This window comes from Mauremys mutica, chromosome 10 (assembly GCF_020497125.1).
Source record: "Mauremys mutica isolate MM-2020 ecotype Southern chromosome 10, ASM2049712v1, whole genome shotgun sequence".
Lineage (NCBI taxonomy): Eukaryota > Metazoa > Chordata > Testudines > Geoemydidae > Mauremys > Mauremys mutica.
This window is the reverse complement of record NC_059081.1, coordinates 87,592,952-87,616,964: the sequence shown is the minus strand read 5'-3', so window position 1 is coordinate 87,616,964 and position 24,013 is coordinate 87,592,952. Positions and strand designations below refer to the sequence as shown.

At 47.5% G+C, this 24,013-nt stretch overlaps 1 protein-coding gene across 2 annotated transcripts in view; it reads right to left on the bottom strand.

The window, feature by feature from the left end:
- LOC123378386 (zinc finger protein 271-like) overlaps nucleotides 1–24,013 on the bottom strand; it is a 67,653-nt gene that overhangs the window by 19,425 nt on the left and 24,215 nt on the right. Inside the window, exons 2-5 of one of the 2 annotated variants that reach the window (XR_006582588.1) lie at nucleotides 17,719–17,820; nucleotides 16,838–17,296; nucleotides 15,051–15,926; nucleotides 3,389–4,683 (exon numbers count right to left, since the gene is read on the bottom strand). Coding sequence is in view for 1 of the 2 variants with exons in the window: in XM_045032089.1 (XP_044888024.1) it covers nucleotides 3,713–4,683; nucleotides 15,051–15,926; nucleotides 16,838–17,296; nucleotides 17,719–17,820 (2,408 nt within the window). In the remaining variant the exon portion in view is untranslated. Of the gene's footprint in view, nucleotides 1–488; nucleotides 4,684–15,050; nucleotides 15,927–16,837; nucleotides 17,297–17,718; nucleotides 17,821–24,013 lie in introns of those variants that run through there. The other variant, XM_045032089.1, reaches the window with a different exon arrangement.

Genomic DNA, 24,013 nt, shown 5'->3' with positions numbered 1-24,013 from the left:
GTCCACTCCCAATAACTGATGAGGAGGTGTCAATACCACGGGAGGGAAAATTGCTTTTGTGATGAGCCAGCCACTCCCAGTCCTTATTCAAACCCAAATTAATGGTGTTAAGTCTGCAAATGAATTGTAGCTCTGCAGTTTCTCTTTGAAGTCTGTGTTTGAAGTTTTTTTGTTGCAGGATGGCTACTTTTAAATCTGTTATTGAATGTCCAGGGAGACTGAAATGTTTTCCTACTGGCTTTTATATGTTACCATTCCTGATGTCTGATTTGTGTCCATTTATTCTTTTAAGTAGAGACTGTCCGGTTTGGCCAATGTACATGGCAGAGGGGCATTGCTGGTACTTGATGGCATATATCACATTAGTAGATGTGCAGGTGAATGAGCCCCTTATGGTGTGACTGATGTGGTTGGGTCCTATGATGGTGTCACTAGAGTAGATATGGGGACAGAGTAGGCAACAGCGTTTGTTACAGGGATTGGTTCCTGGGTTAGTGTTTCTGTGCTGTGCTGTGTAGTTGCTGGTGAGTATTTGCTTCAGGTTGGGGGGCTGTCTGTAAGCGAGGACTGGCCTGTCTCCCAAGATCTGTGAGAGTGGGGGATTGTTTTCTAGGATAGATTGTAGATCGTGGATGATGCGCTGGAGAGGTTTTAGCTGGGGGCTGTATGTGATGGCCAGTGATATTCTGTTATTTTCCTTGTTGGGCCTGTTCTGTAGTAGGTAACTTCTGGGTACCTGTCTCGCTCTGTCAATCTGTTTCCTCACTTCCCCAGATGGATACTGTCATTTTAAGAATGCTTGATAAAGATCTTTTAGGTGTTTGTCTCTGTCTGAGGGATTGGAGCAAATGCGGTTGTATCTTAGGGCTTGGCTGTAGACAATGGATCGTGTGATGTGTTCTGGATGGAAGCTGAAAGGCATGTTGGTAAGAAAAGCGGTTAGTAGGTTTCTGGTATAGGGTGTTGTTCATGTGACCATCACTTATTTGCACTGTAGTGTCCAGGAAATGGATCTCTTGTGTGGATTGGTCCAGGCTGAGGTTGATGGTGGGGTGGAAATTGTTGAAATCCAGGTGGAATTCTTCAAGGTCCTCCTTCCCATGGATCCATATGATGAAAATCTCATCAATGTAGCACAACTAAAGATTTAGCTTCATCACAAGGCGAAAAAGCAGCCAACCTTCCCATCTGCAACAATCCCAGCTCAGCAGGAAAAAGCCCAGAAGCAGCTTTGCCAAGAGATGGAAGCAGAGATGAAAGCGCAGAATGACTACTCTGTGTTTGGAATCCATTCAAATTCCCCCTCCAGGTCTGTGACACTTTCACATCTAGTCCCAGTGACTTTGATTTAGGATCAAAGTGTGATACCTAAGCACAGGGAGCATGCAGAACACGGCATCATGTGACACTTTGGGAGGTGCAGGGTAGAACATGGGGAGGATAAATGTTATTGTAGCTTACACAGAAGCTAATGCTGCTTGGGCAAGGGGGGATTGTGACAGTGATGGGGAAGGAGGCAATCCCTTTGATTCACCCCATCTCCTTTGGGTGTCACCCAAGGCTTAAATGACACAGTTTTCCTACCCCACTCCTGCTCTTTGTTCTATTTCACTCTATTATACATGAGGAAAATGGTAGAAAAAATATTTCTGTCCAGCACAACCCAGAACCAGGTGAGAACAACTTGGATTGAGACAATCTGTCCCCAAACGGGAACTCAATGACCAACAATCACTTTGTAATGGGGGAAATGGTATCAACGTGATGCTTGGGGTTTGTCTAGGGTAGGAAAAATGAGGGAGGTGAGCTCAGGCCAAGGGGAAAGCTAACCCCAGCCACTGTACCCAGGTTATATCTGCACTGCAAATGTAGTCATGTTGTTACAACAAGATTGCTGAGCACCTACTTCCATGTACAATCCCAGTGGAGACAAGGCACAGGCCGTTTTTACCTCAATGTAGCTAGTGTTGACTTTGACTATCTCCCGTACGTGGTGCTGATGGATATTTCTGGCAGGAGAAGGACACACTCCCAACTCCTGTCTTCCACAGGAATGTAGGCATTCTTCCTTTCTGTATTATGCTGTATTAATCTTTGTAATAAAAACCTCACTAATAAATTGATTAAGCCTAGTTATTGGACAGATCTTTTTTTAAATTTATATTTCACCCACAACAAATGTGATCGTGTCCAGTTACTTCAATTGGTTCTACAATTTGTGGTACGCCGTTGTTTACTGTTTCAGAATAGAAATGTTAAAATGCTACCTGTTCCTAGGTAGCACGCCAAATAGCTTGGAGTATTCTTTCCTGCTGGCTGAACTACACTTGAACTTCCTCCATATCATGATGGAAGAGTGGGAAAAAGACCCATAGAAAATAAGATATTATCGCTTTAGCAAAAGGTCATTTGTTTCAAAGTCCCCAATAATTCCGAGGTACATTCTGTCAAACAAAAGTAATATCCAATTATGAGACCAAACTACCTTCAGGACAGAGAGAAAAACCCACAACACAGAGGGGGTAGAAGACGCTTTCAGTTTTATATAAAATGAAATTCCAGAGCACTCCTGAAATTCCTGATAACTCAAACTCAAAATAGATTTTCCCAAACTCTCTTCACTCAGTGTCATCTCATTATTATTGAGTCATGTTATGTACAAAAGATTTAGCTTCATCACACTGGGGGAGGGGAAGCAGCCAATCTTTCCATCTGCAAATAATCCCAGCTCAGCAGGAAAAAGCCCAGAAGCAGCTTTGCCAAGAGATGGAAGCAGAGATGAAAGCACAGAATGACTACTCTGTGTTTGGGATCCATTCAAATTCCCCATCCAGGTCTTGACAATTTCACATCTAGCCCCAATGACTCTGATTTAAGATCAAAGTGTGATACCTAAGCACAGGGAGCATGCAGAACATGGCATCACGTGACACATTGGGAGGTGCAGGGGTAGAACGTGGGGAGGATAAACACTATTGTGGCTTACACAGAAGCTAACGCTGCTGGAGTGAGGGGGGACTGTGACAGTGATGGGGAAAGAGGGACTCCTTTGATCCTTCAGGTGTCACAGAGGCTGAAATGACACATTTTTCCTACCCCTGCTATTTGTTCTATTTCAATCTATATTAATTGAGGAAAATGGTAGAAAAATACTTTTGTCCAGCACAACCCTGAGCAAGGTGAGAATAACTGGGATTGAGACAATCTGTCCCCAAGGGGCTAAGAATCACTTTGTAATGGGGGAATGGTATCAACTTGATCCTTGGGGTTTGTCTAGAGTAGGAAAAATGATGCAGGTGAGTTCATCAAGGAGAAAGACAACCCCAGCCACTGTACCGAGGTTATGTCAGCACTGCAAATGTAGTTGTGTTGTTACAAGATCACTAACCTGAGCAGCTACATCCATGTGCAATCCCAGTGGAGACAAGGCACAGGTAGTTTTTACCACAGTGTAGCTAGTCAAGGTCAAACCCATGTCCCCCAACTGGTGCTGATGAATATTTCTGGCAGGAGGGGGATATAGTCCCAGGTGATAGCAGACAGAGGAGTTGATAAAGGATGATGGGATTCATCCCAAAGAAGAAGGGGCAAAAGACAGAGGCAGGCAACTCACGTGGAGCTGAGACACCACACTGAAGAAAATGGTGCAAATTACTTGGGAATTATTTTACAAAAAAATCTTTGGCCAGCTCTAGTCAAGAGGTTTATGGCATTACTGGCCTGTGTGGATTCTCTTATGTCTGATAAAAGCTGACCTCTGTCTAAAACTTTTGCTGCACTCTGGGCATGTGAAGGATCTCTTTACTGTGTGGATTCTCTGGTGTGTGATGAGGGTTTTCCTCTCACTAAATCTTTTCCCACATTCAGAGCATGAGTAGGGTCGTTCTCCTGTGTGGATCCTCTGATGTGATATAAGGTGTGAACTCTGGCTAAAACTTTTACGGCACTCAAAGCATGTGTAGGGTCTCTCTCCAGTGTGGACTCTCTGATGTGCTGTCAGATTTGATCTGTGTTTGAAGCTTTTCCCGCACTCAGGGCATGTGAAGGATCTCTCTCCTGTATGGACTCTCTGATGTGTGATGAGGGTTGAGCTCACACTGAAGCTTTTCCCACACTCAGAACATGTGTAGGGTCGCTCTCCTGTGTGAATTCTCTGGTGTGTAATGAGCTGTAATCTTCCACTGAGGCTTTTCCCACAGTCAGAGCATGTGTAGGGTCGCTCTCCTGTGTGGATTCTCTTATGTATGATAAAGGCTGAGCTCCAACGAAAGCTTTTCCCACACTCAAAGCATGTGTAGGGGCTCTCTCCAGTGTGGACTCTCCGATGTCTGGTAAGGTGTGAGCTCACATTGAAGCTTTTCCCACACTCAGAGCATGAGTAGGGTCGCTCTCCTGTATGGATTCTCTGATGTGTGATAAGGCTTGAGCGCTGATTGAAGCTTTTCCCGCACTCAGCGCACGTATAAGGTTTCTCTCCCGTGTTGATTTTTTCATGGCTAATAAGGTCTGAGCAGCTGCTGAAGCTTTTATCAGGCCTACGCTGACTCTCACAGGTTTTTGCCTCTGCACGACTCAAAGAAACTTTCTCTTTGGATCTTTTTGCTAACATCCCATGTGGCTCTACTTCCTCAGTATTTTCCTTCTTGGGAGTCTTCTTCTTGTTCTCACTCACCATCCCATCACCTGGAAGGACAGAGAGAGAATCCAGACATAGGTCACTCCCTGTGCTGAGGAGAAAGGAAACCTCAGAGAGTGGAATGGAAAAAAGTGAGAACAAACCAAAATAAGTGCGGGAAAGATCAAACAAAATAGGATTTGATTTCCACCCTTTATCTCCACCCCTTCCCCAAAGGATAGAAAGGTGGGCAGTAAATTTTCCCACAGTGCACCACAATCCTAGAGCCAGAGCAGCTATATTAGGTCACTAGAAATTCTGTGTGTGGTCATTTTGACTTGGGTCTTGGCACTGCTGTGTGGACACCAGAGTCCTAAGTTCTAGCAAAGGTTAGAAAAGTCTTAACACAGGCTTAAAATACAATACAGACACTCAAGACCAGGGTTTTTTCACATGTGTCATCTGACTCAATTCCCACTAAGCCTGAGCTCTGGTCTACAGTAGGGGTGGGGTCAACCTAAGATACACAACTTCAGCTACGCGTATCTTAGGTCGACTTACCTGGCCGTGAGGATGGCGGCGAGTCGACCGCTGCCGCTCCCCCGTCGACTCTGCTTCCGCCTCTCACAAGCTGGAGTTCTGGAGTCGATAGTGAGCGCGTTCGGGGATTGATTTAGCTGCGTCTAGACGAGACGCGATAAATCGATCCCCGATAGATCGATCTCTACCCGCCGATCAGGTGGGTAGTGAAGACCTGCCCTGAGATTATATTGCAGTGTAGACATACATAATGTCTTTTGCTATAAGCATTGGAGGAAGGGGTCTCGCACTTTGTTGGAAGATTTGCATCATGAAAAAACCACCTGTATTCTATTTTATCATTTTCTAATCTGTCAGAGTAGCAGGAGTTGGAGAAGTGATGCAAATGCATAAGACACAAGAGCAAAGCTAAGAGACAAAAGCATAGAATCAGGACTCAACATTCCTGTATCCTGCAGTTTGAACTTGGAGTCTGACACATTCATTCCTTCACTGACCATCATCACGTGCACAGCACGGAAGTGCTCCTTGTCCAGAAAGGCCATCAGATGGGGATCCAGGGAGAAGGAATGTCCTCTGAAGGCATCAACCGTTTCTCTCTTTGACCCATGAAACTTTGGACCCAAATGGCAAATGACAATTGCTCCCAATTTAATCATGGCATTCTTTGGCACCAGAATGAATTCCCCTGAACTAAGGAGCAGTGTTCTAAAAATAAATAGTTTAGCTGGGCCATAGGTCATCATAGTTTCCATCTCTGCAGTGAAAATCAACCACTGGATACCTGCTATTTCTACCTGAGTTCCTGTCTAATTCTTGGCCTTGCTTGGGATAACTTGACACTTCTCTGTGGTAGAATCCTTACCAAACCACACCAAATGTCAGTTGTGATAGTGAGGAATAGCTTCCCCAAACATGATCAGTTTGTTTATTAGATATGGTGGCACAGATCTAAGATAGGGACTACATCCAGGCCTAGACCAGAATCCCTGTAACCCACCAAAGGTGGGGTGTTTATTAAAAGCGGGTATAATTCTGAAGCTGTCTCACATTAAACAACGGCTTCATTGTATACATATTTGCAGCATCTACTAGGGGTAAGCTCCTCAAAAATGCCATGTTCTCCATCTCTACAGAGGGATTGTGTTTCCCAAATAACAGGCAGCGCGCACCTGATTTGGAAGGAAAAGTCTTCAATGATGATGTTCGTCCATCGTTTTCGAAGAAGACCTTAACATCTATCAGGTTGTGAGCTGTCCACAGTGCGTCCGCAAATGGCTGGTAAGGCCAATACGGGCACGGAATGTTCTGCCACATGTCGGGCAGACATGCGTGGGCACCACTGTTACAACATTTGCAGCTCTGGCTTTACGGAGTGCTCGCTTCTCTTGTGCTAGTGTTATCCTTCTAGCTTCAGATGTCTGGCAGCCTTGGTGGATCAGCGTACGCCATGTCGATCGGTCTTGTGCCAGGGTTTCCCAGGAGGTGATGTCGATATCCAGGGACTTAAGAGAGGCTTTCAGCGTATCTTTGTATCGCTTCTTTTGTCCCCCGTGCGATCGCTTTCCTTGAGACAGCTCACCATAGAAGAGCTGTTTGGGGATGCGGTGGTCTGGCATCCTCACAACATGGCCTGCCCAGCGTGTCTGGGCTTTCATAAGCAGAGTGTAAACTGATGGCAGGCCTGCTCTGGAAAGGACTTCTGTGTCAGGCACCTTATCCTGCCACCGAATCCTCAGAAGTCTGCGGAGGCAAGTCGTGTGGAAGTGGTTCAATTGCCTAGCGTGCCTCCTGTATACAGTCCAGGTCTCACTGGCATACATCAAGGTAGTTAGCACTACTGCTCGGTAGACTTTAAGCTTTGTAGCAAGGCTTATTCCACGGCGGTCCCACACGTTGGTCAGCAGTCCGCCAAATGCAGAGCTTGCCTTGGCGATTCTGCAGTTGACCTCGATGTCAATTGTCACTGCACGGGAGAGGGTGCTGCCAAGGTATGTAAATTGGTCCACTGCTTGCAGCTTTTGCCCCTTCACTGTGATGATGGGCTCTTGGTGTTGGGCTTTCGGAGCTGGCTGGTGCATCACTTCGGTTTTCTTTATGTTGATAAGAAGGCCAAAGTTATCGCATGCTGCTGCGAATTTGTCCATGCTGGCTTGCATTTCCTGCTCTGATCCAGCATTCAGGGCACAATCGTCAGCAAAAAGGAGGTCTCGTAGCACAGTCTCCTTTATCTTGGTGACAGCCTGGAGTCTTCGCAGGTTGAACAGTTTCCCATCAGTCCTGTATCTCAGGCTGACTCCCAAGGAACTGTTCTGAAAGGCGTCTGACAGCATGGCTGAAAACATCATGCTGAACAGGGTCGGTGCCAACACACACCCTTGCTTGACGCCATTTGTGACGGGAAAGGCCTCTGAAGCTTCTCCGTCGTCCAGAACACGAGCCGTCATGCCGTCGTGGAACTGACGTACCATCAGGATGAATCTATCAGGGCACCCAAACTTCGACATGATACGCCACAGACCTTCACGACTGACAGTGTCAAAAGCCTTAGTGAGATCCACAAAGATGGTGTACAGTTCACGATTCTGCTCTTGACACTTCTCTTGGAGCTGTCGGACTGCGAAGATCATGTCCACAGTGCCACGCTCTTTACGAAAGCCGCACTGTGTCTCGGGTAATAGACCCTGTTCCAGGTGGTCAATCAGGCGATTCAGCAACACTCGTGCAAGGATCTTGCCTGCGCTGGAAAGCAATGATATTCCTCTATGATTGTCGCAGACTTTTCGATTTCCTTTCCTCTTGTAGAGGTGTACGATGGATGCATCTTTCAATTCCTGAGGAATAGACCCTTGATTCCAGAAGGACTGAAACAGTTGAGTGAGTTTGTCAACAAGCACTGCACCACCATCCTTATAAACTTCTGCTGGGATCGCATCAGATCCTGAGGCCTTGCCACTGGACAGCTGGCTGATGGCCTGTAGGATTTCAGACTCTGATGGTGGAACGTCCAGACTGTGGTTGATATCCGCCTGGGGCATTCTATCAATCGCCTCGTTATTAATGGAAGATGGGCGGTTCAGTACAGATTGAAAATGCTCAGCCCAACGCTGTAGAATCAGAGTCTTCTCAGTAATGAGAGTTACACCATCTAAATCCAGTAAAGGAGAGCTCCCTGAGGGCCGAGGTCCGTACAAGGATCTGAGGGCTTCGTAGAACCGTTTGGCATCGTTTCTATCAGCAAACATCTGGATTTCACCTGCCTTGGCACTCAACCAGGAGTCCTGCATCTTGCGAAGCTTGTTCTGTACGGTCCTGCGAGTGTTGTTAAAGGCATTTTTCTTAGCTGATGACGACGGGTCGTTCTGATGAGCACGGTAAAGGCGGTGCTTTTCAGCAAGTAAGGCCTTGATCTCTTCATCGTTTTCATCAAACCAGTCCTGCTGTTTCCTGTGTGAGGGTCCAAGAACCTTTAGTGCAGAAGAGTGCACAATATTCCGGAAGCGTTCCCAGTCCTTCTCAGCATTTTCCTCTAATTGCAGCTCTAAGAGTTGGTTGTCAAGATCTTCTGCTAGTAAAGCTGCTGTATTGGGGTTCCTCAGTTTACTGACGTTAATCTTTTTCACCACAGCTCTGTTTCCCTGCGGACGTCTCTTTGGCTTGATGTAAAGGCTTAATTTAGAGATGATGAGTCTATGATCAGTCCAACAGTCAGCACTCGGCATGGCCTTAGTCACCCTTACATCCTGTCTATCTTTCCTCCGCACGATGACATAATCAATGAGATGCCAGTGCTTGGAGCGTGGATGCATCCAGGACGTCTTTTTGCGAGTGGGCAGGCGGAAGATAGTATTGGTAATGATCAGATCATGAGCCACACATTTCTTCAGGAGTAGTAGGCCATTGCTGTTACATTTGCCGATTCCATTTTTTCCAATGACGCCATCCCAGGCAGAGTGATCAGATCCTACTCTCGCGTTAAAATCGCCAAGTAGAATCAGCCTGTCGGTACGCTTCACGGATGAGAGTAGGGCATCAAGATCTTCATAAAACTTGTCCTTTACTTCATCCGGATTCGTCATTGTGGGTGCGTAAGCGCTGATTAGTATAGCTTGCTTTCCTCTCGGTAGTGGAAGATGCAGTGTCATGAGTCGGTCGTTCACACCCTTGGGAAGACTGGCAAATTTGCGGACAAGTTGATTCTTAACCGCAAAGCCAACTCCAGATTCACGACGTTCGTCACTGCTACGTCCACACCAGAAGAATGTGTAACCACCCCCTATTTCTGTGAGCTGACCTTCATTGGCTAGACGAGTTTCACACAAGGCTGCAATATCGATGTTAAATCTTGCGAGCTCTCTAGCGACCAGGGCTGTTCTTCTTTCTGGTCGATCTGCTGAGGGGTTATCTTGAAGCGTGCGTACGTTCCATATACCAATAATGAGTGGTGTCACCTTGCGGTTTGTTATTTGAAGTTTTGTTGTTCGACCGCATAAGATGGGATCCCCTCCAGCCGCGGTAAGCTGGCCAGGGTTCTGTGAAGCAAACAATGTTTAGGGCACCTTTTCTAGCCCCTTCCTCTTGCTACGGAGGTGAGCAGTGCGGTCCTAAAAAGGGCTGCTCAGTCACTCAGGTAGACGCCGAATCCAGCTGTTGCTTCGATCAGCAAGAAGACGACCATTAGACCTGAGCCGCCTGTGTGCAGGTCCACGGCTACAGCTCCCAGTGTATCCACACCTGCTGCTTCAACAATTGCTTTGGGATCCAAATCCATGGGCCTCTTGCCAAATTCCAAGACACTAACTGGGGAATACACTTCCCAGATATCTAAAACTATATTGCCATATTGCCAAGTGAACAACAGTGTGTTGACCAGACTAAGTTAAAACCCACAGTGCTTCATCACACTAGCTGACAGAACTAGACCAGAGGGATCTGCGATCCAACTATTGAGCAAAGTGAGTCAGTATATTCTTCAGCTAAACTAAAGACAAGTGGAAAAATACCGGTTGTGACATCACGGCAGTGCTGTTGCAATGACAGTTACCATGTAAGAATGGAATTTTACTGAACCCTAAGTTCTACCATGGAACTATTATTCTGGCATGTAGTTTGCTTATCTAAGTTCTCACAATCAGAATTACTATTCAGGGATGTAAATCGTTTTACTACAAACTACCAGTTTGTCTGGGATATCAGTTCTTATAAGTAAAAGGTTAAAAGTTTGATAACTGATAAAAATATAGATGTATTATTGTAGCAAGTGTAAGTGAAATAGTGGTATTGATAATCAAAATAAGAAAATACTCAGTAGTGCATATGTAAAGTATATTATATTTGAAGTCCTTTGTATTCATGTTAACTTCTAACAAACTGTGTGGTAGGTAGATGCTACAGCCTTTGTAAGAACATCTGCTTTGTATCTGTGCTGTGGAGTGAAAGCTTAGCAAAAATTAAGATACAAGAAGCTTGTAAAATACACTTAAATACAACAGCTTCTAGGTGTTGTGCTATATCTGGCTACGACAATATATATGAAATTAGGTGAGAGAAAGTCTGTACATTCTATAATTAGCCTATATTAATAGTATATACAGGTCTGTCGCATCTTACGCACATTTAACCTGTGCAAATTCAGCTTTACGCGGTCGACAAAAACAAGAGAGAGAGAAAAATAATTTAAATACTGTGCCTGCCTGGTTTTGTTTGTTTTGCCGACGACTTTCAGTGCGCCACTGTAGGGGCCAGCTGGTGCCCGGTCTGCAGCAACCCGGCAGCCCGCGTCCTTCCCTCCCCGCCGACCAACGACTTTCAATTCACCTGCAGGTGGGAGCGGCACGGAGCCCTCGCGGCAGGCGGCGTGGCAGGAGGGCTGAGTGGCGAGTGCCCCACCTGAAGGAAGCCCTGGCCGCCCCACTTCTCTCTCCCTCCCTGCCCCGCTAGCTGGGGTGCGCACTCCACTGGCCGGGGCATGTCTGCAGCGCAGGGAGTCCCGCTAGCCAGAGTGCAGCCGCCAGCCACCCAGAGGCTCACCAGCGCAGCCAGGAGAGGCAGCCGCGAGCTGCCAAGTAAGAGGCACTGAAAGTTTGCACCCTGGTTTTTGCTGTGGTTTTTTTGGTTCGCCGCTTCAGCCACTCTGCACCCTGTTTTTTTTGTTGTTGTTGTTGCTTCACCGCTCCGGCTGCCCTTCTTTCTTTTTCGCTTGGGGCGGCAAAAAAGCCAGAGCCGGCCCTGCCTGTAGTGCGGGCGATTCCGCCTGCCATTACACTCAATGTAATTTTGACTATATGCGATTTTCACTTTACGTGCTGACTGTGGAACATAACCCCAGCGTAAGATGAGACAGACCTGTACAGTACGAAAATTATATATAATATCACATATGTTTCCTGAACTGTCCTCATGTTACTATCTTCCAAAATGCTTTTTCACTTACATTAAACAAAGAGCTGAAACATTGTAATAAAGGGCTAGGCACAAACATAGCATAGATCAGTGCTTCAAAAAGTTGGGAAGGCCCCTGGCAGTCCAGGCTGGTTTGTTTACCTGCCACGTCCGCAGGTTCGGCCGATTGCGGCTCCCACTGGCCGCGGTTTGCCGCTCCAGGCCAATGGGGGCTGTGGGAAGGGCGGCCAGGACATCCCTCGGCTCCCACATTGGCCTAGGACCGTGAAGCATGGCCAGTGGGAGCCACAACTGGCCAAACCTGCAGTTTCAGAATAGAAATATTAAAATGCTACCTGTTCCTAGGTAGCATGCCAAATAGCTTGGAGTATTCTTTCCTGCTGGCTGAACTACACTTGAACTTCCTCCATATCATGATGGAGGAGTGGGGAAAAGACCCATAGAAAATAAGATATTATTGCTTTAGCAAACGGTCATTTGTCTCAAAGTCCCCAATAAATCTGAGGTACATTCTGTCAAACAAAAGTAATATCTAATTATGAGACCAAACCACCTTCAGGACAGAGAGAAAAACCCACAACACAGAGGGGCAGAAGACACTTTCAGTTTCATATAAAATGAAATTCCATAGCAGGTTATGTCTGATAACTCAAAATAAAACACATTGAGAGGTACAGGGATAGAATGTGGAGAGGATAAACGCTATTGTGGCTTACACAGAAGCTAATGCTGCTGGGGCGAGGGGGGATTGTGACAGTGATGGGGGAGGAGGGAATCCCTTTGATTCACCCCATCTCCTTCAGGTGTCACAGAGGCTGAAATGACAAATTTTCCTTATGCCACTCCTGCTCTTTGTTCCATTTCAATCTATTTTAATTGAGGAAAATGGTAGAAAAAAAATTATTCTGTCCAGCACAACCCTGAGCAAGGTGAGAACAAGTGGGATTGAGACAATCTGTCCCCAAGAGGGAACACTGTGGGTATGTCTACACTACGGGATTATTCCGATTTTACAGAAACCAATTTTTGGAAACAGATTGTATAAAGTCGAGTGCACAAGGCCACACTAAGCAGATTAATTCGGCGGTGTGCATCCATGTACAGAGGCTAGCGTCGATTTCCGGAGCGTTGCACTTTGGGTAGCTATCCCATAGTTCCTGCAGTCTCCCCGCCCATTGGAATTCTGGGTTGAGATACCAATACATGATGGGGCAAAAACACTGTCGTGGGTAATTCTGGGTAAATGTCGTCAGACAATCCTCCCTCCGTGAAAGCAACGGCAGACAATCATTCTGTGCCCTTTTCCCTGGATTCCCCGGGCAGACGCCATAACACGGCAACCATGGAGCCCGTTCAGCCTTTTTTCACTGTCACCGTATGTCTACTGGATGTTGCTAACAGATGCGGTACTGCAGCGCTACACAGCAGCATCCCCTTGTCTTTTGCAAATTAGCAAAGACGGTTACCAGCTCTATTGTACCATCTGCTGCTTTGCAAGTTGACAGTGACGGTTACCAGTCATACTGTACTGTCTCCTGCTGTCATGGGTGCTCCTGGCTGGCCTGGTGAGGTCGGCTGGGGGCGCATGGACAAAAATGGGAATGACTCCCCAGGTCATTCTCTTCTTTAAGTTTTGTCTAATGGAGAGTCAGTCCTGCCTAGAATAACAGGCAAGCCTACTAAAGAACCAGAGAGGCAAACGGCCACTCCGGGTCAGAGCCCCAGACATCCCACAGAAATGATGAGCTGCCATTCTAGGGGGTGCCCCTGCAATAACCCCACCTGTTGCTTCCCTCCTCCCCCATCCCTCCTGAGCTACTGTGGCAGTTATCCCCCCATTTGTGTGATGAAGTAATAAAGAATGCAGGAATTTGAAACAACGCTGACTTTATTGCCTCTGCAAGCAGAGATCAAAGGGGGGAGGGGAGGGCAGCCTCCAGCTGCTATGATATTCCAGGCAGGACTGAATCTCCAGGAGACAAAGCTTAAAGAAGGGAATGACCAGGAGTCATTCCCATTTTTGCCCAGGCGCCCCCGGCCGACCTCACCGAGGCCAGCCAGGAGCACTCATGGGACGATGATGATGGATATCAGTCATACTGCACCGTCTGCCGTCCGCAAGGGAAGGGGATGCTGCTGTGTAGCGCTGCAGCACCGTGTCTGCCAGCTGCAACCAGTAGACATACGATGACATTGAAAAAAGGTAAGAAAAGATTTTTTCCCCTTTGGTTTCACACGGGGGGAGGGGGAGGTAACGACTTATACCCTGAACCACCCGTGACAATGTTTTTGACCCTTCAGGCTTTGGGAGCTCAGCCAAGAATTCAAATGGTTTTCAGAGAGTGCGGGAACTGTGGGATAGCTACAGTCATCAGTCGCCCCTCCCTCCGTGAGTGTCCATTTCATTCTTTGGCTTTCTGGTACGCTTGTCTCAGCTCCTTAAGTTTCACGCAGCACTGTGTGGAGTCCCTGTTGTGGCCTCTGTCCATCATAGTCTTGGAGATTTTTTCAAATGTTTTGGCATTTCGTCTATTGGAATGGAGTTCTGATAGAACAGATTCATGTCCCCATACAGAGATCAGATTCAGTATCTCCCGTACGGTCCATGCTGGAGCTCTTTTTTGATTCTGGGACTGCATGGTCACCTGTGCTGATCAGCGCTCCACGCTGCGCAAACAGGAAATGAAATTCAAAAGTTCACGGGGCTTTTCCTGTCTACTTGGCCAGTGCATCCGAGTTCAGATTGCTGTCCAGAGCAGTCACAATGGTGCACTGTGGGATAGCTCCCGGAGGCCAATACCGTCGAATTGCGGCCACACTAACCCTAATCTGAAATGGCAATACCGATTTCAGCGCTACTCCCCTCGTCGGGGAGGAGTACAGATATCGATATTAGGGCTTCGTTGTGTGGACGGGTCCAGCGTTAATTCAGTTTAATGCTGCTAAATTGGAAATAAACTCGTAGTGTAGACCAGGCCTGTGACTAACAATCACTTTCTAATGGGGGAATGGTATCAATGTAATGCTTGGGGTTTGTGTAGACTAGGAAAAATGATGGAGGTGAGCTCAGGTCAAGGGGAAAGCTAACTCCAGCCACTGTACCCAGATTACGTCTGCACTGCAAATGTAGTTGTGTTGTTATAATAAGATCATTAAGATGAGCAGCTACCTCCATGTAGAACCCCACTGGGGACAAGGCATGGGTAGTTTTTACCTCAGTGTAGCTAGTCAAGGTCAACCCATCCTCCCCACCTGGTGCTGATGGATATTTCTGGCAGGAGGACACACTCCCAGGAGATATAAGAGAAAGAAGTTGATAAAGTTTGATGGGAATGACCCCAAAGGGGAAGGGGCAAAAGACAGAGGCAGGAAACTCACATGGAGCTGAGAGACCACACTGAAGAAAATGGTACAAACTATGTGGGAATTCGCTAATGTATTTCTTTACAAATCTTTGGCCAGCCCTAGTCAAGACATTTATGGCATTACTCACCTGTGTGGATTCTCTTATGTCGGATAAAACTTGAGCTCCAACGAAAGCTTTTCCCACACTCAAGGCATCTGTAGGGTCTCTCTCCAGTATGGATTCTCCGATGTCTGATGAGGTATGCACTGACTTTGAAGCTTTTCCCGCACTCAGGGCATGTGAAGGATCCCGCTCCAGTGTGGATTCTCTGATGTGTGATAAGGTGTGAGCGCTTGATGAAGCTTTTCCCGCACTCAGAGCACTTGTAGGATGTCTCTCCCGTGTGGACTCTCCGGTGTCTGATGAAGTATGAGCTGTCTTTGTAACTTTTCCCGCAGTCAGAGCATGTCAAGGATCCCCCTCCTGTGTGGATTTGCTGATGTCTGATGAGGTGTGAAGTCACACTGAAGCTTTTTCCGCACTCAGAACACTTGTAGGGGCGCTCGCCTGTGTGAATTCTCTGATGTCTGATAAGGTGTGAGCTCTCACTGAAGCTCTTCCCGCACTCAAAACACTTGTAGGGTCGCTCTCCAGTGTGGATTCTCTCATGTATGATAAGGTTTGAGCTTCGATTGAAGCTTTTCCCACACTCAGAGCACGTGTAAGGTCGCTCTCCTGTGTGGATTCTCTGATGTGTGATAAGGTCTGAGCGCCGAGTGAAGTGTTTCCCACACTCAGAGCACATGTACGGTCTCAATCCCATGTTGATTCTATCATGTCTAATAAAGTCTGAGCCACCACTGAAGGTTTTCTCTGGCCTATGTGGACTCTCACAGGCTTTAGCCTCTGCAAAACTCCAAGAAATTTTCCCTTTGGATCTTCCTGCTAATGTCCCATGTGGTTCAACTTGCTCAGCATCTTTCTGGCAGGAGGTGGTCTTGTTTTCACTCACCATCCCATTGCCTGGAAGGAGAGAGAATCCAGACATCAGTCACTCCCTGTGCTGGGGATAAAGGAAATCTTAGGGAGGGATAGCTCAGTGGTTTGAGCATTGGCCTGCTAAACCCAGGGTTGTGAGCTCAATCCTTGAGGGGGCCAGTTAGGGATCTGGGGCAAAAATCTGTCTGGGGATTGGTCCTGCTTTGAGCAGGGGGGTTGGACTAGATGACCTCCTGAGGTCCCTTCCAACCCTGATAGTCTATGATTCATAGAGTCTATGAAAGGAATGGAAAAAGGTGGGAACAAACCAAAATAAATGCTTGAGAGATATAAAAGAAATCAGGATTTGATTTCCACCTTTACTGCCCATCCTCAAATCTCTTCCCAGAAGACAGAGAGGTGAGCAGTAAATTTTCCCACAGTGCACCACAGTCTTAGAGCTAAAGAAGGCACATTTTGGGAGGGGAAACTAGTGACTCTGGAATGTGGTTACTTTGACTCAGGTCTGGGCACTGCTGTGTGGACGCCAGAGCCCTAGGTTCCAGCACAGGTTAAAAAAGTCTTAACATAGGGTTAAAATACAATGTAGATACTCAAGCCCATGGTTTCTTCAAGATCGTTAAGCTGAGCAGCTAACTCCATGTACAATCCCAGTGCAGACAAGGCACAGGTACTTTTTACCTCACTGTAGGGTCAACCCCATCTCCCCAATCGGGCACTGATGGTATTTCTGGCAGGAGGACAACACAATCCCAGGACATATCAGACAAAGAGTTGTGAAAGAAGGGTGAGGTGCAAAAGACAGAGACAGGCAACTCACGTGGAGCTGAGAGGCCACACTGAAGAAAATGGTGAAAACTACTTGGGAATTACCTAATGTATTTCTTTAAAAATCTTTGGCCAGCCCTAGTCAAGACATTTATGACATTACTCGCCTGTGTGGGTTCTCTTATGTCTCATAAAAGCTGAGTCCTGTCTAAAGCTTCTCCCGCACTCAGGGCATGTGAAGGATCGCTCGCCTGTGTGGATTCTCTGATGTGTGATAAGGTGTGAGCGCCGATTGAAGCTTTTCTCACACTCGGCGCATGTGTACGGTCGCTCTCCTGTGTGGACTCTCCGATGTCTGCTGAGGTTTGAGCTGTGGTTGAAGCTTTTCTCACAATAGCAGCATGAGTAGGGTCTCTCTCCCGTGTTGATTCTTTCATGTCTAATAAGGTCTGAGCAGCTACTAAAGCTTTTCTCTGGCCTATGCTGACTCTCACAGGCTTTAACCTCTCCACAGCTCCCAGAAACTTTCTCTTTGCATCTTCCTGCTAATGTCCCATGTGGTTCCAGTTGCTCAGCATCAACCTGCTGTGGATTCTGCTCCTCGTTCTCACTCACCATCCAATTACCTGGAAGGAGAGAGAGAGAATCCAGGCATCGGTCACTCCCTGTGCTGGGGAGAAAGGAAACCCCAGAGAGGAATGGGAAAAGGTGGGACCACACCAAAATAAGAGCTGGAGACATCAAACAAAAGAGGATTTGATTTGCACCCCTGTCCCAACCTACCCTACCAAAAGCCCTTCCCCTGCGGACAGAGAGACGGGGTCATTTCTGGGTCCACATCCCATTCAGGGGGAAGGAAGATTGGAGAGGGAGCTACAGCCAGGTGTCAGTCAGGAGAGGAAGGAGGCCAGGAGTGGCATCTGCCACGAGGATGCCACACTTGCTGGGAACAATTCTGAGTTCAGAGAAGTCACAAGACCTTTGTAAGGAATCCCAAACGTTTCCTTCATTCATGTACAGTTTCTGAGTTGGTTAGCTGAGTCCTCACCTGTCTGGAGCTCTCTTTCCTCAGAGCCCTGGAGATCTGGGACCCATGGCTCTTCCCCTTGTTCCAGCCGGGAGATCACATCAGGTTTGGAATCTGGAAACCCTGCATAAGAGAACAAAAACAAGAGAGATCAGTGGAATTTGTGGGATACTTGTCACAAAGAACATTCCATGGTTTTACCCTCAGCTCACTTTTAAGCATTTCTGGGCTCCAATCAGTAGGACAGTTATTATTATTAATCATGCTCATTACAGTAGTGCCTAAGGGCCAATAAAAAATGGGGCCCCATTGTTTTTGGCATTGTATAGACACAGAGTAGTAGAATGTCCATGCCCTGAGGTGGGGGAAGAATTAGAATACAGGAGCAGAGTGAACAATGTAATGGCAGACAGATATGACAAACACAGGCATAACCTGATATGATTGTATTTAACTGTGATGGGGTACACAGTCCCCACATTGGGCCTGATAAGGTTAAAGGACACTACCGGGTACACGTAGCCATGCCCCGAGGCCCGTGGAGCATGCTTCAGCTGGAGGAACAGGTTAAAAGATGCTTAGAAGCCCAAGGAAATGGGAGAGAGGGAACAGGCTAAGGGAAAACAGGTCCTTCTCCTGAAAAGCCACTTGGAAGGTTGGACCTGGGATAGAACGACAGTGGTGAGGCCCCCAGGCCGTGCCATCTCCAAAACCCACTCCTCCTTTTCTCACAACCAACAGACCCCACAGGGCTCTGCTCTTTTGAACTCAGGGGGAGCCGGAGTGGGAGATGAGACACTAACCAGAGACCTCGGCAGAGGCCGTTGCCATGGTGGAGAACTACTTGATGTCCCTTGGGTCCATAGCTGAAACACCAAAAGCCAGTCTGGTGCACCTCCGGAGCCCCCAAGTCCCACTGAGGCTATCCAGCTGGTCTTGGAGACAGGAATACAAAGACCAATAGAGGAGCCTGGAAGCCCACCTTCAGCTAGTGAAAAGACATTTGGGTCAAGCCGAGCAGCCTTATTTGAAGGGGACATCCCACTCAGGAGAATCAACGGCAAAACCTGGGGGCTGCTTGCATGTGAGCAGCCAGGCCATTTCAGATGGGACTGCCCATTCATGGACTATAATTATGGGCAGGCCTGGAGAGTGGATAACTGGGCTCAGAAAATGGGCCCAGGGAAAATGTTAGTCTCCTTGCTAGTGAATGGAGTAAAAGTACAAAATAGACCCTGGCTGCAGTCAGACTTTAGTCAGGGAATGATTGGTTGAGTCGGAAGGAGAATCTAGAGGCATGATCTACTGCCAATGTATCCATGCAACATACAACCCTGTTCGATGAGACCAACTCACTCTGCAAGACCACACCGAGACAGTGCAGGCCAGAGTGGCCAAAGACCTGGCCTATCTGGTCATACTTTGGCATGACTGGAAGTTTTTCAGGGAGGATGTCCAGGGATGTCGTGGAGCATCTGCAGAGGGGCTAGAGCCTGGACTGGAAGAACCAGGACGACAGCAGATGGCCATGGTGGCCAAGAGGAGGTGCCAAGAGGAGATGGCTCCTTTGGAAGCCAAAGATCCAGGAGACAGAAAGTATGCTGATGGATAAATGACTTTTCACCTGAACTTAACTGGAGCAGTAGGGGCCTGCTACCACCTCGCAACCTGGACCTCCTGTCGTGGGAGAGCAAAGGAGGGACCCAACCCTGAGTCAGGTTTACGAACATCTCACCCATGTAGATGACAAAGTGCTAGGCGCTCAACATCTGAAACAGTGGCCCTATTTCTGATAGGGGAGGTCAGAATGCAGCTTCGGTACCCAGGAATTTCCAAAGGGGATGTGCTTCAATTGGCCCATGCAGCGCTGTGCCGGGGCACTTGGGGACAGAGCAGACACTCAACAGAGTGACCACGGAGTTCTACTGGCCGGGCATCCACCCCAGAGGCACGGGACTATTGTGCCTCCTGCCCCAAGTACCAGTGGGTGAGCCAGAAAAAGATCTTAGAGCCCCCCCTGGTACTACTACCCACAGCAGGGGTCCCTCTGACTGGCAGGTGCTGGGTTGGGGGACAGGGGAAGGATCACTGGATGATTCCCCTGTTGTGCCCATTTCTTCGGAAGCATCTGGCATTGGGCCCTGTCAGAAGACAGGATACTGGGCTAGATGGACCATTGCTCTGACCCAGTGTGGCCGTTCTTATGAATAGGCACAGAGCTGGTGGGCCCATTGAAAACGTCTGCAGCCAGGTACTAATGTAGATTGGTGACCTTGGACTGTGTGACCACATAACCGGAGGCTATTCCCCTCTGGTCAGAAATGGCAGCTGTCGTTGCCAGTAAGCTCATGAAAGTTGCCTGAATAGGGATCTCAAAAGAATTACTGACAGAGCAAGGGACAAACGTCACCTCACAGTTAATGAAGGAGGTGTGCAACCTGCTGCAGTTCCAGTCCTTGAAGACGTCGGTATACAACCACCAAACCGACAGCCTGGTGGAACAGTTTAACAAAACATTCCAATATTGAGGAAGGTCATGACCACTGACTCCTAACACTGGGACCATCCTACCTGTTCTCACCACCACGAGGTGCCCCAGGCATCCACAGGTTTCTTCCCATTTGAATTACTTAATGGGAGGCAAACAAGGGGAATCCATGAGACATGGGAAGGGCAGAACTCCAGAACAACCAGCCTAGTGCAGTATGTTATACAGTCAAGAAAGAAACTGAAGACCCTGGGGGCACTTGTGAGGGATAACAGGCAAATGGCGCAACACAACCAGGAGCAGGTCAACAGCAAGGCCTGTCTTTGAGGGCTCCAACCTGGAGAGTGAGCGATACTTCTGCTGCTGACTTTGAATCCAAGCTACTGGCCTGATGGCAAGGCTCTTTCAAGGTGATAAGACAGGTGGGGGAGATTGTTTATGAGGTCTGGTAACCCAGAGGGAAGACATCAACCTTTTTGGGAACATTCATTTAGCCTCATGCAATCAGACTAGGGTCAGAAGGAGGCTTGGGAAGCAACTGGGCTAAACAAGAAACAAAAAATAAGCATCTTGTGCCAAATCCCATGCAGAAGGTTTCTGGGTTTAACCATCCACAGTCATCTTTGGTCAACGCTGAACCAAATTTGAACCAACCATGGTAGTTGCGGATACCTAATTCAAAAATGGAAAATCAAGGACTCCCCAGTGTGCGAGTGTGGTTCCCCATGACAGACCATTGAACGTATCACTACCTACTGCACAATTTATAAATATGAAGGAGGCATTACTGCAGTAGATCCTGCTACTCCTGATGTAGCCATTTGGCATGATCAACTTCAGGTGAAACTGTACTTGCTGCTGTACACCAGCCATACGAAAGAAGATTATAAATATTTGCACTGTAAAATATGATGAACAAAAGAAATAGTATTTTTCAATTCACTTCATATAAGTACTGTAGTGTAATCTCTTTATTTTAAAACTTCAATTTACAATGTAGATTTTTTTTGTTACATAACTGCACTCAAAAACAAAACAATGTAAAACTTTAACACCTACAAGTCCACTCAGTCCTACTTCTTGTTCAGCCAATTGTTCAGACAAACCAGTTTGATTCAATTTGTAGGAGATAATGCTTCCCGCTTCTTATTTACAATGTCACCTGAAAGTGAGAACAGGCTTTGCCTGGCACTTTTGTAGCTGGCATTGCAAGGTATTTACGTGCCACATATGCTAAACATTCCTATGCCCCTTCATGCTTCGGCCACCATTCCAGAGGACATGCTTCCATGCTGATCATGCTCATTACAAAAATTATGAGCTAATTACATTTGTGACTGAACTCCTTGGGGGAGAATTGATGTCTCCTGCTCTGTTTTACCCACATTCTGCCATATATTTCATATTATAGCAACTGGTCTTGGATAATGACCAAGCACATGTTGTTGTTTTAAGAACACTTTCACTGAAGATTTGACAAAACGCAAAGAAGATACCAGTGTGAGATTTCTAAAGATAAATATAGCACTTGGCCCAAGGTTTAAGAATCTGAAGGGCCTTCCAAAATCTGAGAAGGATGAGGTGTGGCGCATGCTTTCAGATGTCTTAAAAGAGCAACTCTCTGATGCGGAAACTACAGAACCCAAACCACTAAAAAAGAAAAACAACCTTCTGCTTGTGGCATCTGACTCAGATAATGAAAATGAACATGCATCGGCCCACATTGCTTTGGATCATTATCAAGCAGCATGGATGTTTGTCAAAAGGAACAGGAGGGGCAAGCATAAAACATAACATAGTAACGTAAGAATCAGGTCAGATCAAGGGTCCATCTAGGCCGGTATCCTGTCTTCCCACAGTGGTTGGTGCCTGATGCTTCACAGGGAATGAACAGAACAGGTACATCATCAAGTGACATCAAGAGACTTGGTGGCAGGGGCGGCTCTAGGAGTTTGGCCGCCCCAAGCAGGGCGGCATGCCGCAGGGGGCGCGCTGCCGGTCCCGCAGCTGCAGGGGACCTCTTGCAGACGCGCCTGCGGAGGGTGCGCTGGGAGGGCAGCAGGCTGCTCCGGTGGACCTTCCGCAGTCATGCCTGCGGGAGGTCCACTCGAGTCGCGGGACCAGCAAACCCTCCGCAGTCGTGCCTGCGGGAGGTCCGCTGGTCTCGCTGCTCCGGTGGACCTCCCGCAGGCATGACTGCGGAAGGTCCGCCAGAGCCGCCTGCCGCCCTGCCGGCAAAATGCTGCCCCAAGCGCGCGCTTGGCGCGCTGGGGTCTGGAGCCGGCCCTGCTTGGTGGGATAACTCACATGACTGGAGCACTGTCATGGATGGATATAAACTGTTCAGGAAGGACAGGCAGGGCAGAAAAGGTGGGAGAGTTGCGTTGTATGTAAGAGAGCAGTATGACTGCTCAGAGCTCCGGTATGAAACTGCAAAAAAAGCTAAGAGTCTCTGGATTAAGTTTAGAAGTGTGATCAACAAGGGTGATGTCGTGGTGGGAGTCTGCTATAGACCACCAAACCGGGGGATCAGGTGGACGAGGCTTTCTTCTGGCAACTAACAGAAGTTACTAGATCACAGGCCCTGGTTCTCATGGGAGACTTCAATCACCCTGGTATCTGCTGGGAGAGCAATACAGCGGTGCACAGACAATCCAGGAAGTTTTTGGAAAGTGTAGGGGACAATTTCCTGGTGCAAGTGCTGGAGGAACCAACTAGGAGCAGAGCTTTTCTTGACCTGCTGCTCACAAACAGGGAAGAATTAGTAGGGGAAGCAAAATTAGATGGGAACCTGGGAGGCAGTGACCATGAGGATCCTGACACAAGGAAGAAAGGAGAGCAACAGAAAACGGACCCTGGACTTCAGAAAAGCAGACTTTGACTCCCTCAGAGAACTGATTGGCAGGATCCCCTGGGAGAATAACATGAGGGGGAAAGGAGTCCAGGAGAGCTGGCTGTATTTTAAAGAATCCTTATTAAGGTTGCAGGAACAAATCATCCCGATGTGTAGAAAGAGTAGTAAATATGGCAGGCAACCAGCTTGGCTTAACAGTGAAATCCTTGCTGATCTTAAATGCAAAAAAGAAGCTTACAAGAAGTGGAAGACTGGACAAATGATCAGAAAGGAGTATAAAAGTATTGCTCAGGCATGCAGGAGTGAAATCAGGAAGGCCAAATCACACTTGGAGTTGCAGCTAGCAAGGGATGTTAAGAGTAATAAGAAGGGTTTCTTCAGGTATGTTAGCAACAAGAAGGGGGTAAAGGAAAGTGTGGGCCCCTTACTAAATGAGGGAGGCAACCTAGCGACAGAGGATGTGGAAAAAGCTAATGTACTCAATGCTTTTTTTGCCTCTGTCTTCACAAACAAGGTCAGCTCCCAGACTACTGCACGGGGCAGCACAGTATGGGGAGAAGGTGACCAGCCCTCTGTGGAGAAAGAAGTGGTTCGGGACTATTTAGAAAAGCTGGACGAGCACAACTCCATGGGGCCGGATGCGCTGCATCCGAGGGTGCTAAAGGAGTTGGCGGATGTAATTGCAGAGCCATTGGCCATTATCTTTGAAAACTCATGGTGATCGGGGGAGGTCCCGGATGACTGGAAAAAGGCTAATGTAGTGCCCATCTTTAAAAAAGGGAAGGAGGATGGATCCAGGGAAGTACAGGCCAGTCAGCCTCACCTCAGTCCCTAGAAAAATCATAGAGCAGATCCTCAAGAAACCAATTCTGAAGCACTTAGAGGAGAGGAAAGTGATCAGGAACAGTCAGCATGGATTCACCAAGGGCAAGTCATGCCTGACTAACCTAATTGCCTTCTATGAGGAGATAACT